This window comes from Manis pentadactyla, chromosome 4 (assembly GCF_030020395.1).
Source record: "Manis pentadactyla isolate mManPen7 chromosome 4, mManPen7.hap1, whole genome shotgun sequence".
Lineage (NCBI taxonomy): Eukaryota > Metazoa > Chordata > Mammalia > Pholidota > Manidae > Manis > Manis pentadactyla.
Genome location: NC_080022.1, coordinates 179,200,695 through 179,215,593, shown reverse-complemented (window position 1 = coordinate 179,215,593; position 14,899 = coordinate 179,200,695). Strand labels below are relative to the sequence as shown.

At 40.9% G+C, this 14,899-nt stretch overlaps 1 protein-coding gene across 2 annotated transcripts in view; it reads left to right on the top strand.

The window, feature by feature from the left end:
* LOC118919741 (ABC-type organic anion transporter ABCA8) overlaps positions 1–14,204 on the top strand; it is a 59,348-nt gene extending 45,144 nt beyond the window's left edge. For both annotated transcript variants that reach the window (XM_036899948.2, XM_036899949.2), the window contains 16 exons: positions 650–823; positions 1,024–1,137; positions 2,765–2,884; positions 2,964–3,026; positions 3,471–3,562; positions 4,681–4,801; positions 5,453–5,570; positions 6,281–6,372; positions 8,346–8,506; positions 8,972–9,047; positions 9,119–9,213; positions 9,948–10,067; positions 10,268–10,408; positions 11,709–11,788; positions 13,077–13,132; positions 13,277–14,204. In XM_036899948.2, the coding sequence (XP_036755843.2) occupies positions 650–823; positions 1,024–1,137; positions 2,765–2,884; positions 2,964–3,026; positions 3,471–3,562; positions 4,681–4,801; positions 5,453–5,570; positions 6,281–6,372; positions 8,346–8,506; positions 8,972–9,047; positions 9,119–9,213; positions 9,948–10,067; positions 10,268–10,408; positions 11,709–11,788; positions 13,077–13,132; positions 13,277–13,375 (1,722 nt within the window). In that variant the 3' untranslated portion in view covers positions 13,376–14,204. The remainder of the gene's footprint in view (positions 1–649; positions 824–1,023; positions 1,138–2,764; positions 2,885–2,963; positions 3,027–3,470; positions 3,563–4,680; positions 4,802–5,452; positions 5,571–6,280; positions 6,373–8,345; positions 8,507–8,971; positions 9,048–9,118; positions 9,214–9,947; positions 10,068–10,267; positions 10,409–11,708; positions 11,789–13,076; positions 13,133–13,276) is intronic.
* The last annotated feature ends 695 nt before the right edge of the window (positions 14,205–14,899 follow it).

The window sequence follows — 14,899 nt, the reverse complement described above, 5'->3', positions numbered from 1 at the left end:
AGAGTTGTTGAATGTACAATTTGTGCCAAAAACATGCCTTAATATGTAGTTTTAAAGTATGTGATTTAGTTTATTGAGAGCATGACAAGAATTCAAAATACATTTATATTTATGAACATATTACATATATGTGCATATACATAAATGGAAGCGTAATAAATATTTGAATGTGTGTTATGCCAAAACGACCCTAATGCATCATTTACTTCTATTAAAAGGATAAAGCATTTTATGTCTGTAATATAGATATAGAGAGAAAACAAGAGAGAGAGATCTTCATACTGAGTCGAAGGAGAAGCACCCTGATGGGAAGTTAGCTGTTCGGATAAGCTGTCCATCCCCAACCCCATAAACCATTGATGGCCATTTTTCTTTACTGCAGTGTCAATGCCTTGATTATTCTGAGATCTTCTCTTACTTTTCTTCTACCTACCAGATGTGTGATGAGCATTCATATTGTTCATTAAAGCAGCAAACCAATCATTTATGTTTGGATCTATCCATATCCCTTGGTCCAGGCAATATTTGGTAGCTATGATGCACAAGTATGACAAATAAAAATTTTCTTTGAATATTTCTTTACATAATCCACATTTTCTTAAACCTCCAATTGAAATACCATTTTGTATCTTTGCTGTTTCCTCATCAGAACAAAACTCGGTCCCAGCTACGGATTTCAGGACTCTTTCCTTCTGCTTATTGGTTTGGGCAGGCTCTGGTGGATGTCCCGATGTACTGCTTGATTTTTCTTTTTATGTACTTAATGGACTACAGTTTAAGTCTCCAAGAGACTATATTTAAGATTGTAAATCAAGTTATACAAGTAAGTAACATTATTCATAGAACAAATATCATTGTATGATTTAATTAGAAAATTTGGGCAAACTGTTTTCATGGATATTTAAATTGTCATAAAATAAATAACTTATTATAAAACCCTTTGCTATAACAATGTATTGGATCCTAATGTTTTCTTACATTGTGCTTGTTTTTAATTAAACTTAACATCGCTGTTGATTTCAGATCCCGTGTGCTGTTGGTTATGCCACATCTCTTATCTTCTTGATGTATGTGATTTCCTTCATTTTTCGCAAGGGGAGAAAAAATAGTGACATTTGGTCTTTTTGCTTCTATATTGTAAGTATGTTTCTTGTGAACATTTAGTTACATTTAATGTACAATTATATTTAATATATAATTCTGAGCAAATACTTTAGAATTTGCCTGAGTAGTATGATAAATTAATATTATAGTCTAAAATAGTTAATTTCTGATATACTATCCTTTTCAAAATATGCATCCTTTTCTCTGTCTATTTCTATGCTTGTCTTTCTTTAAAAGTGGCCAAATTGTTTCTAAGAACCATAAAATATTTGCTAGAAGGAAACCATCTGTATCTTCTTTTCACTGAAAAAGAAATAAGTCCCAAGACCTCCATGAAGTTATACAAGATTACAAATACTGTTATTAGCGTAGTTAAGACTAGAAACTACTTCTCCAAACTCTCTGCTAAGAATTAATTCCATAAAGCAACACTTATTATATCTAAATTAGGAGGAAAAAAATATGCGTAATCTACAAATATCTATTCTTATTTCCTGTCATTTCAGGATGCCAAAAAAGCAGATTATTAATTCAACAAATGTTTGTTCACTTCCAACAAGTCACAAACTAAGACTGGTAATGCAGAAAAAATAGACAGTTTCAACCCTAAAAGCACACTTAGAGGATAAACAGATAAGTAAACAGTCACTTGTTAAAACAGAGTGATAGGGAGAAGATGATCTCTTGATCTATTGATCTTTAAAAGTTTATTATACAACTGGGTAATAAAGAGGTCAATGAAAACCAGAGAGAGATTAATTCATAAAAATGAAGCACAGATTTCCTTTAGGACATGAACCTGAGGAAGAGTAAGATTTCAGTAGCTAGAGAGGACTCAGTGGCCAGGGATGAACAGAAACCCAGAGGACAGGAAGCCGAGGCTTATCCTAGGAAGTGGTGATAATCTGGCACAGATGTGCGTAGCCAGCAAGGTGCATCCTGGGCCTGGTAATGGCTGGAACCATGCTGGCCTTAAATAATGTGCTCAAGGATTTATTCTATAGGCTGTGGGAAGCCATGGGCACTTACAATACAGAAAAGAAATATGATCAGAGATACACTTTTAGGAAAAATATTCTGAAAGCCATAAAAACGATGGTTTGTAATACAAAGAAGTTAGAAGTACAGAAACGTGTAGGAAGTCATTGCAATCGTTTATGAGAAAAAGTCTGAGAGCTTCAGGCATGCCTACAATTTTCTCTTATCCCTGAATTTTGTATTGTAGTGTTTCTACTAAGCCACTCTGGGTTGTTTAATGCTTCTATTTCTACACTGGTATAATTAACAAAAGTCTCCTTTCATTGTTGTTGCTTTATTCCAATTAGATATCAATTTCAATTTTCCCTATGATTCTAGCTTATCTACCATTTTGCATTTTACCTCCCAAAGCGATTATATGCCAACTCTTTTCCTTTTCCGTAATGAAAATATCCTATATATTCAATCCTAGACTTATCCAATCATGTCTCATTCATGATACACCAGGCCGAAGGAATTTGACTAATTCACTAAAAGAAAATGTCAATGGAAAATATGCTGGGTTCAACTGGATTTTGGAGGTTGGAGTTGAAATTAGGAATATCTCTAAGATGAGCCATCTCAATTTGGAACATATATTGAAATTCAGAGTGGTTAACATGTATATTTATATTTTCTTTAGATCACCATCTTCTCTGTGGTTATATTTTTCTTGGATGACTACGGACATGGTGCGGTGTATGGCATTACCTTTTTAATACCACAGGCCACATTAATTGGCTGCATGTTCTTAGTTTTTCAAGTAAGTAATACATTTTTATGTATAAAATTTACAAAACAAAACAAAACTTCCCATTCGACCATTGTCTTTCCTTTTGCAGCTCTTCTTGTTGAATCTTGATGGAGAATCGAGAAGTGTAGAGCCATTTCTGGTATTCCTAATTGTAAGGACACACCTTTCTTTAATATTATTGTGCCTTTTATGATACCAAACTACCTTAGTATTCCTATACACATGGTGAAACTTTTTATTATGCTGGATATGTAGATATCTGTAGCCCATGGAGATAAAATATTTGTGAAGTAGAGAACACACTTTTCAAATTGAGCAGATATTATGCTTTCTGACTTTTAAGAACACTGTGCACGCTCTTAGAGGAAATGACATAAAATCATGGTGTCACATAATTCTGTTTGTTTCCAGGGTTTCTGTAAATAAGATTGAAAGTGATTATGATAGTTTCACAATTTGACAAATAAATCATTGAAAATTTGTAATGATTTTAACCAGTGTACCTTGTAGAAGACCAATTATTCCTAATTCACTTCTGATGTGAAACAGTCTTGTTTTAGCGTTTCTAACAGTGCATCTCTCTCTTTATCCCCAGCCTTTCCTTCATTTTTTCATCTTTCTGTTTATTCTTCGATGTCTGGAATGGAAGTTTGGAAAGAAATCAATGAGAAAGGATCCCTTCTTTAGGTTGGAAGAAAACAAATTGGATTCTTCTATTTCAGGGATCAGTATTTTAAAACATTATTTTTTCATGCATAAAATAACCCATTAACAAAAAAGTGCTAAGTGCTATGATAGGTTGGGATAGGAACCGTGTGCTAATGCAAATGACAGAGATCTAGGTACCAAATCAAAGAAGATTATAAACAGCGGAGGAAACAGACCTAAAACATTGAAACATAGTGAGTGCTCTGCCCGACACTGTGCGCAGAGGAACACCAGGGAAAGTCACATGTGCCTAGTTCAGTTCAAATAACAATCAGTCTGAATACATGGGCAGCGGATCCAGGAAGGAAGAATGCAAAATGGCCAACAGGCCACAGACAGCAATAGCTATATTCCTCCTATGGTAGTAAGAAGCCCAACTAGTAGATCATAGACTGCTTCAGTTATGAACGGGAATGGAAAACTGACACCTTTTTTTTTTTGTACCATGCAAGCATGCAACCATAAGTAGCTTATTCCCTCTTGTAACTGCCGTACCACATCAGTTTCAAGATGTGGTAGAAGATGAAAGAAGACTTTTAAGAGCATTATGGGGCATTAGGTGTAGGAAGAGAATGGAATGAGATACATTATGGGTACGAAGGGCCAGACTTAAAGTGGAAGAGAAAGAGTGAAAATGATATATATGTTAAAGAAATAGCCAGGCTTAATAGGAGATCAACTTTGAACTTGTATTTTCTGAGACTATTCCGACTTCAAATACTCTGAGAGCTCATTGTCCCCATGAAAGTATAATAATACCAACATGCTGGTGTCAAAACTGGGGTTCCCAGAAAAATTCCATCATTAAGCTAGGGTATAAAAATACTTTGTCAGATAATAGGTACGAAGTTACCCGTTGATATTGAAAAATAATGCTTCCATGGATCAGTAGAATAAAAGACACATAAGAAGCGATGGTCACTAGATATGTAGGAGCAAGGAGTTGGGAAGGGAGGTGGCGTGAGTGCCCTGACAGGAGAGTAGGATGGTTTATTAATTTGCCCATCTACTCAAGTTATAAGACTTGAAGAATGCAGTATTTTTGGTACAAGGATGAAAACCCAAAATCAATTAATAATGGATGGTTTCAACTCTAGAATTTCTCCAAGAAGCAGCAGTGTGTGTCAAAATCCAGAAGAACCAGAAGGAGAGGATGAAGATGTCCAGATGGAAAGAGCGAGAACAGCAAATGCCTTGAATTCCACAAACCCAGATGAGGTAAACATGCAAAGCAGTTACTTCCTCAGGTCACACAGACGTTCGTGGGTTAAAGTGGCCAGGTCTGCAGTTCTAATTCCCAAGTGAATTTGGCTTTCAATCCCTACAAATGAAGATCACTGCTTTATCTCAGTAGGTGGCCCATTTTTACATCTAAATGAGCAAATTAAGTGATGCTGATTTGGTTTGTCCTTCTTAGAATAAAAAATAAAAGGGAAGTGCAACTGAAATTGCGAGAAAGCCGAGAAAGAACTTGTGATAGAAACTGAACAAAGCCAACCCCACCGCCGCTTCTTGGGGAAAGTGCACTGTCCAAATTTCAAGGCAGTCCCGTCCACTGCACAGCGTGCCATTTTGTCCTGGAAGCATGGTTCCGTGTTTCTCTAAGTCTCTGCTCTTGTTCAGAGGGACGGCAGGCAGCATAAAATAATGTGTCCCTGAGTATCTGCCTTTGTGGGAGAGGAAATGGCAGTGTCTTCTGTCCAAAAATAAATGCAGGGCTGGGGAACGGGCAAGAACTGTGTCACCCCACAGAAGGTCTTCTCTGATGCACGGCCTGTTCAGTGAGGGCCCAACCCAGCGGGAGGGTAAGAGCTGCTTCAAAGTTAATGGAGAGAATTAAGGTCTGACATGTATACTTGTCATTTACAGAAACCAGTCATTATTGCCAGCTGTCTGCGCAAGGAGTATTCAGGGAAGAGGAAAAGCTGCTTTTCCAAGAAGAAGAATAAAATAGCCACAAGAAATGTCTCTTTCTGTGTCAGAAAAGGTTGGGCACAGAAACTTTTCCACTGTTGACTCAGGGGCAGGGATGGGGGGCCCTCATTAAGCTTTAGGGTTCTTGATGAAAATTGTGCTCTGTGTCACCTCTCGGTTTCACACACACACCCATCAGCAGGTGGCCCTGACAGCTCCTTTTGCACGTCTCATCTGTACATAAAATTAACTCACCCTCTGGATAGGGGTGTAGTCACATGGAAATCAAAAGTACTCTATCAAAATGAACCACTGAAAGCATGAAATTTCTATTTAATGAACACGATTGACTTCGTAATGTTCATTGTTTTCCACAAAGAACTAACTGGGGACTAACTGGGGATGTGCCAGCACATTCTGAAGCCTTGACCAGCAGGTGTTAGATGACCTCATTTTGTGTCATTATTGCACAGTACTTAGGATCAGAGGAGACAGAGGCTGACACACTGGCTAACAAGAGTGGCTTTGCCGTTTCCCGTCTATGTGACTTGGGTAACTAACCTCATCTCTAAGAGCCTCTGTCCCCAAATACCTAAGAAGGGACAGTGGCAGTTTCTCAGGGCAGTGCTGCCAGTTAAATGAGATATTCCATATAAAGCACATAGAACAACGCTTGCCACACAGTGAGACTTCAGACTGTTTTACACTTAATTTTACTCTTAAAATCAATAGTATTAAGGATTAATATTAAGTATGACCTTTTTTTCCCTTTTTTTTTGCCAGGTGAGGTTTTAGGATTATTAGGACACAATGGAGCTGGTAAAAGTACGTCCATTAAGGTGATAACTGGAGACACAAAACCAACTGCTGGACAGGTAAGAGAATTATATGGAAAATATGTTATCTAGTGGTGCTCAAAATAAAATTGATGTTAATACTTTGTAAATAGGAACGTCTCATTTAATCATTAGATGATTGAAGTGATTAAAGCAGCAGAATAATACATCACAAATTAAGATATTAATACATGAGAAAATTAATGACTGCAAGGGGATAATTATTCGTGCCTTCAAAGGCATTTCTGGGAATGTTCACTATCAGATCAGAAATCAGTATCAGAATCCATACAAATCCTACCTGTAGTACCATAAAACACATGGATTTGTGCTTTCAGTAAGCATTGTCAGCCCAATATGTAATGCTTTAATCTTGAATAAAAGTGTTTTAAAAAACCTTTATTAAACAGTTATACTCATTGTCCTTAAGAAAGTATTTAGTTACTGAAACATAAAGCTTTGTACAAATAGCTCTTCCTTGGGAGTGTTTCCAAGGAATGTTGAAATTGAGCAGCAAGGATATGAAGTCGACCTGAATTATACATGCAGTTTAACTTTGTGAGGTGAAGGAACTGCTGAGATTTATCAGAGAGCCGGGCGTGAGGTTAGAGGAAACACACTTTTCCCAAATTCTATGGCAGAAGGTAGAAAACCTTAAGCTCTCATTTGGAAAAGTATGCCCAGGGATAGTGGAAAAGGGAAGATAAGGCAGAGATCTGTAGAACTACACCATGCAAAAGGGGGTTGGTGGTCAAACCCAGAAGGAAAGACCACCGGGAATGTGACTGACAAATATCCTACTAAAGAGGGAGGGGAAAGCAGAGATTCACAGTCCCTCTGAAGCGGAGGTGAGAGCAGGTGGTCACGAAGTGGGACACCTAGGGATGTTGGGGGATTGACCAACCCTAACGGGACCCCTTTCTTTAGTTGGGACCACCCTCCAATTCAGTCACTAACCTGATCCCTAAATCAATACTTCATTTCTAAGCCGGGGCAAAAAGGAGGTAACTGCTCACTGATACACTGGATTGAAATAATTTAGAAGGTAAGAAAAATGAGTTATAAAGCCAACTCTCCCGATGTCACCAGATCAGCTTCAATCCATTCAGCCAGTGTGATCCTTATTAACAGTTGTCTTGCTTAAATACTTTAAGGACCCCTCGCTGCACCGGCTGGAAGGAAGCCTCCCCTTCTAGTCCTGGTGGCAGCTGCCGGAGCTGGTGCCCCGTCCCTCCTGCCGCGTCTGTCACGCCTCGCTCTGCCCCCAGCCTCCTGCCTTTGCCTTGAGTCAAGAACACACTGCATTTTATTCCTCCCCGGGGCTTTTCTCGGGCTCTTTGCTTTGGCCCGGATTCCTCTCCTCTGGGCTCCTCCATGGCAGGCGCCTTCTAGCTCCTCTGCTGAGCCGGCCCCGCAGCAGACAGGCTTTCTCTCGTCACCCTACCTAAAACCCCTTCCCTGTTGTTCCCCGCCCAGCCTCCCGAGCACTTCCATTGCAGCACCACTTAGGGTCTGTCCGCATTCTAGTCACTCATTCCCCTACTTGTTTATGGCTTGATTCCCTTAGTAGAATAAAAACTCCCGGTAACTGGGTTGCTGGCTATTCCATTCCTCGTTGTATCCCAAGCAGGCGGCGCACCATTTGTTACATAGGTGGTTCTCAAAAACATTTGATCAGTGAGTGAAGTTCAATAGTGAGTACTTGAAATCTTATACTTCTTTTTGACAATAATGAAAAAATGGGCTATGAACTGTTGGCCATGAATGGCAACACATTTGTGAGAAACTTGGTTTGTGAGCATACATAGGTTGTACACACACTTGTTTTCACTTATTTACTCTCTGACAAACTTTCTCCAGGACCAAATGATTACAGATGATTAAAGCTGGTGAGAGCCCAGAGAGTCTCTAGTTTTTCTAGGTTTGCAAGTTGAGAGATGCACTGACATATGCAAACAATCAAACAAACAAAAACCCAGCGTGTTCGCTCTGATAGTGAATTTCCTCTGCAGGTGCTGCTAATGGGGAGCAGCGGGGCGGACGCCCTTGGGTTCCTGGGCTACTGTCCTCAGGAGAACGCGCTGTGGCCCAGCCTGCCCGTGCAGGTGCACCTGGAGGTGTTCGCCGCTGTGAAGGGGCTGAGGAAGGCGGACGCCGCAGCCGCCATCGCACGGTACCTGGGGGGCCCACACCTGGTCTCCACCTGCAGGCGGGGAGTGATGCCCTTCACAGGGAGCTCGGGACAGGAGACTGAACACCGACCCAGACCACACTGGGTAGACTTGGAGCTAAACACTGGTTTCCCAGATTTCAGAATGTTGTTACCTGTTTTCTCATATTAAATAGGGGAGGGTGGAGAGGGAGAACCATTGGGAAACTTTACCAAAAACACTAAAACCTAAGTATAAACTAGTATAGAATAGTTATTTGGATGTCACGAAATGGGCTTATAGTCTTTTCAAAGGAAAAACTGTATTTTCACGGGGCGTCAGAACAGCCAGTTTTAAGATGGCCTGGCAGTGTATTTTCAGAACTATGTTTCTGAGCGCTGCTCCCCCTGTATGTCCTACATGGCTGTTCTCCCACCAGCTTTCGTTGTTGTCAAGAAACCTGTAATGTCCCATCATGTTTCCATCAGGTTGGTGGATGCGCTCAAGCTGCAGGACCAGCTGAAGCTTCCCGTGAAGGCCCTGTCCGAGGGAATAAAGAGGAAGGTACGGGCGGGGCTCAGTGTTACTCTGAGCACCCCACAGGTCCGTGCCAGATGCTGTTCCTCTCGTTCTAGCTGTGCTTCGCGCTGAGCATCCTGGGAAACCCATTGGTGGTGCTTCTGGACGAGCCGTCCACGGGCATGGACCCCGAGGGGCAGCAGCAGATGTGGTGAGGGGCACCACCCCATCAGGGCCAGAGCCAGTGCCTTGCAGGAAATCTGTGAATTGTTGTACTCCTGTAAAAGTTGTCCCTGAACTGTTTCTTCATGTGGGGGGGAAAAAAAAAAGAACCTCTTGATGTCATTAGTAAAAAACAATACTTTGCAAAAAATAAAAACAAAATAACTCTCTGATGATATTTTACCATTTCTCCCTGAAGGAAACATAAGTATTTTCAGGCCCAAATTACTTATTCTGAGTATGTAAGTACCTTGGAGGTAGCCATGGTGCATCTCTACCACAATCACAGTGTCCAGTACTCTGCTTGAGAATGGTAATTCTCACTGGATTGTAAGGTGGGGGCAGGTTCCGGATGTTGTCATGTGTTACCTACCGTGCCTTTATTTTCTTCTGCAAGGTTGTGACATTCTGTTGTTGAATCTTGTGTCATTCTGTTCCTTTCTGCACAAGCATAAGCAATCTTCCTCTCATAAACAATCTCCTGCTCAGCATTTATCTTTCAATACAACCTGGTCATAAATATTGCATCCCCAAAACACCCCTATTCCAGTATCTGCCTCCAGTTTACCAGCTCTCACCTGGCCCACCTGCCCTCTTAAGAGTCTTCCCTGACTTAATGTCTTTCTGCTGATTATTCACATTCATGCCATTTAAAAGCTCTTTTCTCTGTCCTTTTCAGATTAATTAGAAGGCCTAATTGCAAAATTCTCTTGAAAAATTTAGGCAGGCGATTCGGGCCACCTTTAAAAACACGGAGAGGGGTGCCCTCCTGACCACCCACTACATGGCAGAGGCTGAAGCCGTGTGCGACCGCGTGGCCATCATGGTGTCCGGAAAGCTGAGGTGGGTGCTCGCCCAAGTCCAGATTTGACCGCCAAGAGCACAGCTGGAAGAGTTTGTGGAGACAGAGAGATCCCTGTGGGCAGCTGGACTCCTGTCCCTGACTCTGTCGGTGACAATGTGCGCAGCAAATCAAGCCTCAAAATTGTGTTCTGTGTCCTTTTGCCCTTTCTGTTATGACCGCACCCTCCTCCTACCTCCAGGTGTATCGGTTCCATCCAACACCTGAAGAGCAAGTTTGGCAAGGATTACCTGCTGGAGATGAAGGTGAAGTGCCCTGCCCAAGTGGAGCCGCTCCACAGAGAAATTCTGAGGCATTTCCCCCAGGCTGCTCGGCAGGAGAGGTAAAGATGGCTGCTGGTCTTGATCTGATACCACATGTAGGTTTTCCTTGTGAGTTTCATTAATTTATAGTCATTCAAGTGCACATTTAACCCAAAAGGAAAGCCAAAAGAAAGACCATTCATTGGGTACTGCAAAAAGTAAACTAGAAAAGAGACTCTCTGATGTAAAAACTGGTGTAACATGTGCTGTGGGCCTCCTGTGTGCCAGATACTGTTCTGGTCCTGTGTTATATAAAGTGAGAAAAATAACATGATTTCAAAAAAGCATTGTGAGGGACCTAAATAAATGAAACTGATCATTACCTTTAAGAACAGGAAATGGATTGGCTAGCTAGCAGGACAGAGATAATGACTCAGAATTAGGATGGAAAGCTGATGATTTTATTTCAAATCTATTAGTACTTCCAATTTTATATCACGTCTGGTAAGGCGCAGTGCTCATGAAAGTAACACAGTAAAAATAAAAGATTAACTTCAAGGTTATTTTTAATACCTAGAATTTACTGCAGAAAATGGATGATTTAGATCTTAGGGGAGAAAACAGATGATAAAACTTAATGACAAGGTGGGAAAATATAGTTCTACAATGAAGTATAAATATAAAAGCAAGGCTATAACTCAATGTGCAGCCCATGACAGAGCAGAAAAATGTCATAAAGACGCAGAGAATGAGCAAAATGGATGAGAATGATTGCCCCATAAATATATGAAATAATATCTTACGGAATGAAATCTAAATCTTCCTGATTTTCAAATGATAAGAAGACAAGCATTAATCTGAGAACTTATTATTTAAAAATTGTTGCTGCTGAACCTTATTTGGTGCCGAATTCCCAGAGATTTTCTACTGAGGTATATTATCCTATATTAGGAAAGCAATTTAAGATGGGGGAAGGTGAAAAGGTCTGCGCTCTCTGCCGAGTAGACCTGGACATCCATCTGAGTTGGGAGACTTTGAGAAAGTATATGGTGCCAGTGCCTAGTTGGAAGATCAAGTTGAAGAACAAGTGTTCAGCTTAGAAAACAAGGTGAAAAGTGGCTGGCAAATCTCGAAATTTCGCTTGCACTGCACCTGATCACCTCCATCCAAGAAGCCCAGGACACTGAACTGTCTGAGTCTTGTTCTCCTGTCGCCAGTTCTTGTGAATAGCATCTTTTTTTTTTTCTTTTACCATGGATTCACCCTCGGCACTCCACCTACACCAAACTGACTCTTACGTACAGTAAAGACTGGAGAGATGGTTGCATTCAGTTGACAATGGCCACAAGTAACATCAGCCTCCTCCCCTTCTCCCCCCAGGTATTCTTCTCTGATGGTCTACAAGTTGCCAGTACAAGATGTACGACCTTTAGCCCAGGCTTTCTTCGTATTAGAGAAAGGTAAGAGTGGTTAGCTTTGAAATAAGATCCTAGAAAACAGGTAACTCCAAATCATGAGATAACCCCTCAGTGTCACGGAAATAGAATGTGACATGATGTGTTCAATTTAAAGTCAAAATTTCCAGTGGAAGTTGGGAAGCAAAAATCAAGGAGGTGGAGGGATTTGGTGAGTGCTGGGAACACAGGGGATGAATGGGAATGACTTTATTTTTGCTTTGTGGGTTTTTCTGCCTATTTTTGTATGTATATTAGTACAATCTAAATCAAAACTGTTATATATGCATTTAAGGAGAATACTTTCTTTTGGAGCACTGGTACAGACATTGTAAATTAAATTTCATGTGGGCTTGCATATTATTTCTTTAGGCTGCATATGAAGAAACCAGCCTCTTGTCTGGTCCTTTGAACAAACGTTGTGCCTTTTGCCCGTTAAAGCTGACACACTGCATCGGCCATCACGTGTCTCCCTCACCTCCGCTGTTCTGAACCGGGCAGCCCCAGTGTCCTCCCTGTACTCTTCACTGTCTCTACTCAGTGATTTTTTGCTTGCTTGTCACCTTACCTAAGGAGGAGCTCTGAGTCTCCAGGTTCTAGAAGACTCTTCTTACTTATGTTGATAGCATCCATGGCCCCAATGACACCTCTTCTTTCCATTGTCTGAGCTGAGCACCCCAGCTTTTGGGGCCATGGGGTCATTCGCCACACCTCCCAAGTGGGTACTGTGGCCAATACCAACCTGTTACTGTTGGTGACATTCTCCAGTCTGCTGGGCTCCTATCAGGGCTGTAAGTCCCCTTTCTAGTCTATTTTGGTCAAGGAGGAGGGTTTTCAACTCAATGAGGGGCAAACTGCAATGGTGGAAAGAGACCCACGAAGAATCTGCTCCCTAAAACCCTCAGACATATTTCTCTATTACCTTCTGATGCTTCCCTTTTCAAAATGTGTCTTCCTTCCACCTCATCCTGCACTGAATGTGCAGCAGTGCTGGCTCACATGCAGGTAGGACATGGACAGGTGGGAAGCCTTCTCTGCACCATTTCCTCCCTTGAACTCAGGCCTCAAAAACTGTGCAATATATGAGCATAACACAAGCACCTTTTCCCCCAAATCCAAGTGACTGTTCAGTGTATTTTTAACAGAATGCTGGACTTAAACCATGAACAATTATTGTCTTAACCGTTTTATTTAAGATTTTAAAAAAACTGTTATTTGTACTATATGGTGACTTCTAAGACCACGTGGATAAAAAAAATAAATGAGCCCCTAATGTGCATCCATCCTCCTGCAGTTAAACAGAGCTTCGACCTGGAGGAGTACAGCCTCTCGCAGTCCACCCTGGAGCAGGTGGGTCGGTTTTAGTGATTTCATATCATCCCTGGATACAAATGTACAATGTGTGCATAGGCTTTGCACTCAGTTGGAGCTCCAGGAGGCAGTGTGACATCAGTGTGACATTCCCCCTATCTCCTTATTTTTCCTCCCTTGCAGGTTTTCCTGGAGCTCTCCAAGGAGCAGGAACTGGATGACTTTGATGAGGAACTGCACCCCTCAGTGAAATGGAAACTCCTCCCCAAGGAAGACCCTTAAGGCCTCTCCTATCCTATGTTTCTATTCAAGCTGGTGGTGGTTTTTTAAGACATTTATTTTTATAGCATCAATATCATATTTTTAGAAACTATATTATAAACACTGACATGGTTCATCATGTGGCAGACAAAGGAATGCTGGGCAAACACAGTGACCACGTGGACGGGGGCACTTGACCGAGCACCGTCCCCCTGCCCCCGCCCAGTCACAGTCTCCAAATCTCTGCAGATCACTATTTATCTGTATAATACTGAGCAAATAAATTTACATTTATAAGACTGTTTCAGTTTCTGAGTGTGATAAACACATTTTAATTTTTTTTTAATCAAGACTTTAAAGCACTTTTTTCTCGCCTAGACTGAGAAGTCCATATTACTCTTCTGCAAATTGAATGCTTTGTAAAGTGGATATTTTAATAAGAATTTCAGTGACCATGTCGAAAAATATACTTCTTGAAATAGATTTTAATGTATTTTCTTGTGGTTAAAATTATTAAAACATCATTCCTGTTATTATCTGATATCAATATATTTGATAACATATCCACTGATAACATGACTAATAATAAAAAACATAGTCTGCAAAACTAAAAACTTGCTATTAGGAATTTATTATACTTCTATTTCTGTAAACCAATGGAACCTGTTTTCACTGGGGTTTTTTTTTTTTTTTAATCTAGGCTATAGAGATGCCTATACTGTAACTGACCTTTTGTGGCTATTTCCCACTTGGTCTCAGAAAGGTGATAAATGTAGTAACAGGTCAAATGACCAAGTAAGTGGAAAAATATAAAATAAATCTCATATGTATCATTTTGAAATGTTTCCTATTTCATGTGTTTCATGTCTTTTTCTTGACCCAGTGGCCCCCTATTTACAGTCATTGAAATCTAATTGAAAATAATTTCTGATATGTGAGCTAGGTGGCTTTTGAATCAATGTGCCATCAAAATGCAAAGAAAGAGACCTCCACACCACGCTGAAGGAAGGAAGAGGTGGGGATGAGCACAGACATTTCCCAGGACAGTGATCTAAAAATACTGGTTATAGCTACCATGCTTAAAATGTTGTTAGATTTTCTGAGTTGTGAACCTGATTCTCTGAGCTTTCCCTGCCAGTATTTTTGGATATCGTTCCCTTCTGGAATCCCTGATGCCCTCAGATAATTCTTAGCAGCACAGAAAATTCTGCTCTGGAGAAGCTCAGATGCCTGTGAGGTCTGTTTCTTTGTGCTGGGAACAAGAAGATGAAAAAACTCAGCTCCTGCCTTCAGTGAATGCTGCTATGCTGCACAGTGATTTAGAGGTGGGTCGAATTTCACTCCTGGATCCACCATTTACTCTCTGTGCAGACCTTGTTTCCTGCTGTAAAATAGAATCAGTACCTGCGTCAGCTTTCACCGGAGTCCAGTGACTCCAAGAAGCTCCTCCGTGCCCTGGGCAGCTCTCTGCCTGTTCATAGCCCCTCAAAACCCGCCTGCTTCACGTCATTCCCCAAGGGCCAACTGCGGTGTCTGTGAATAACA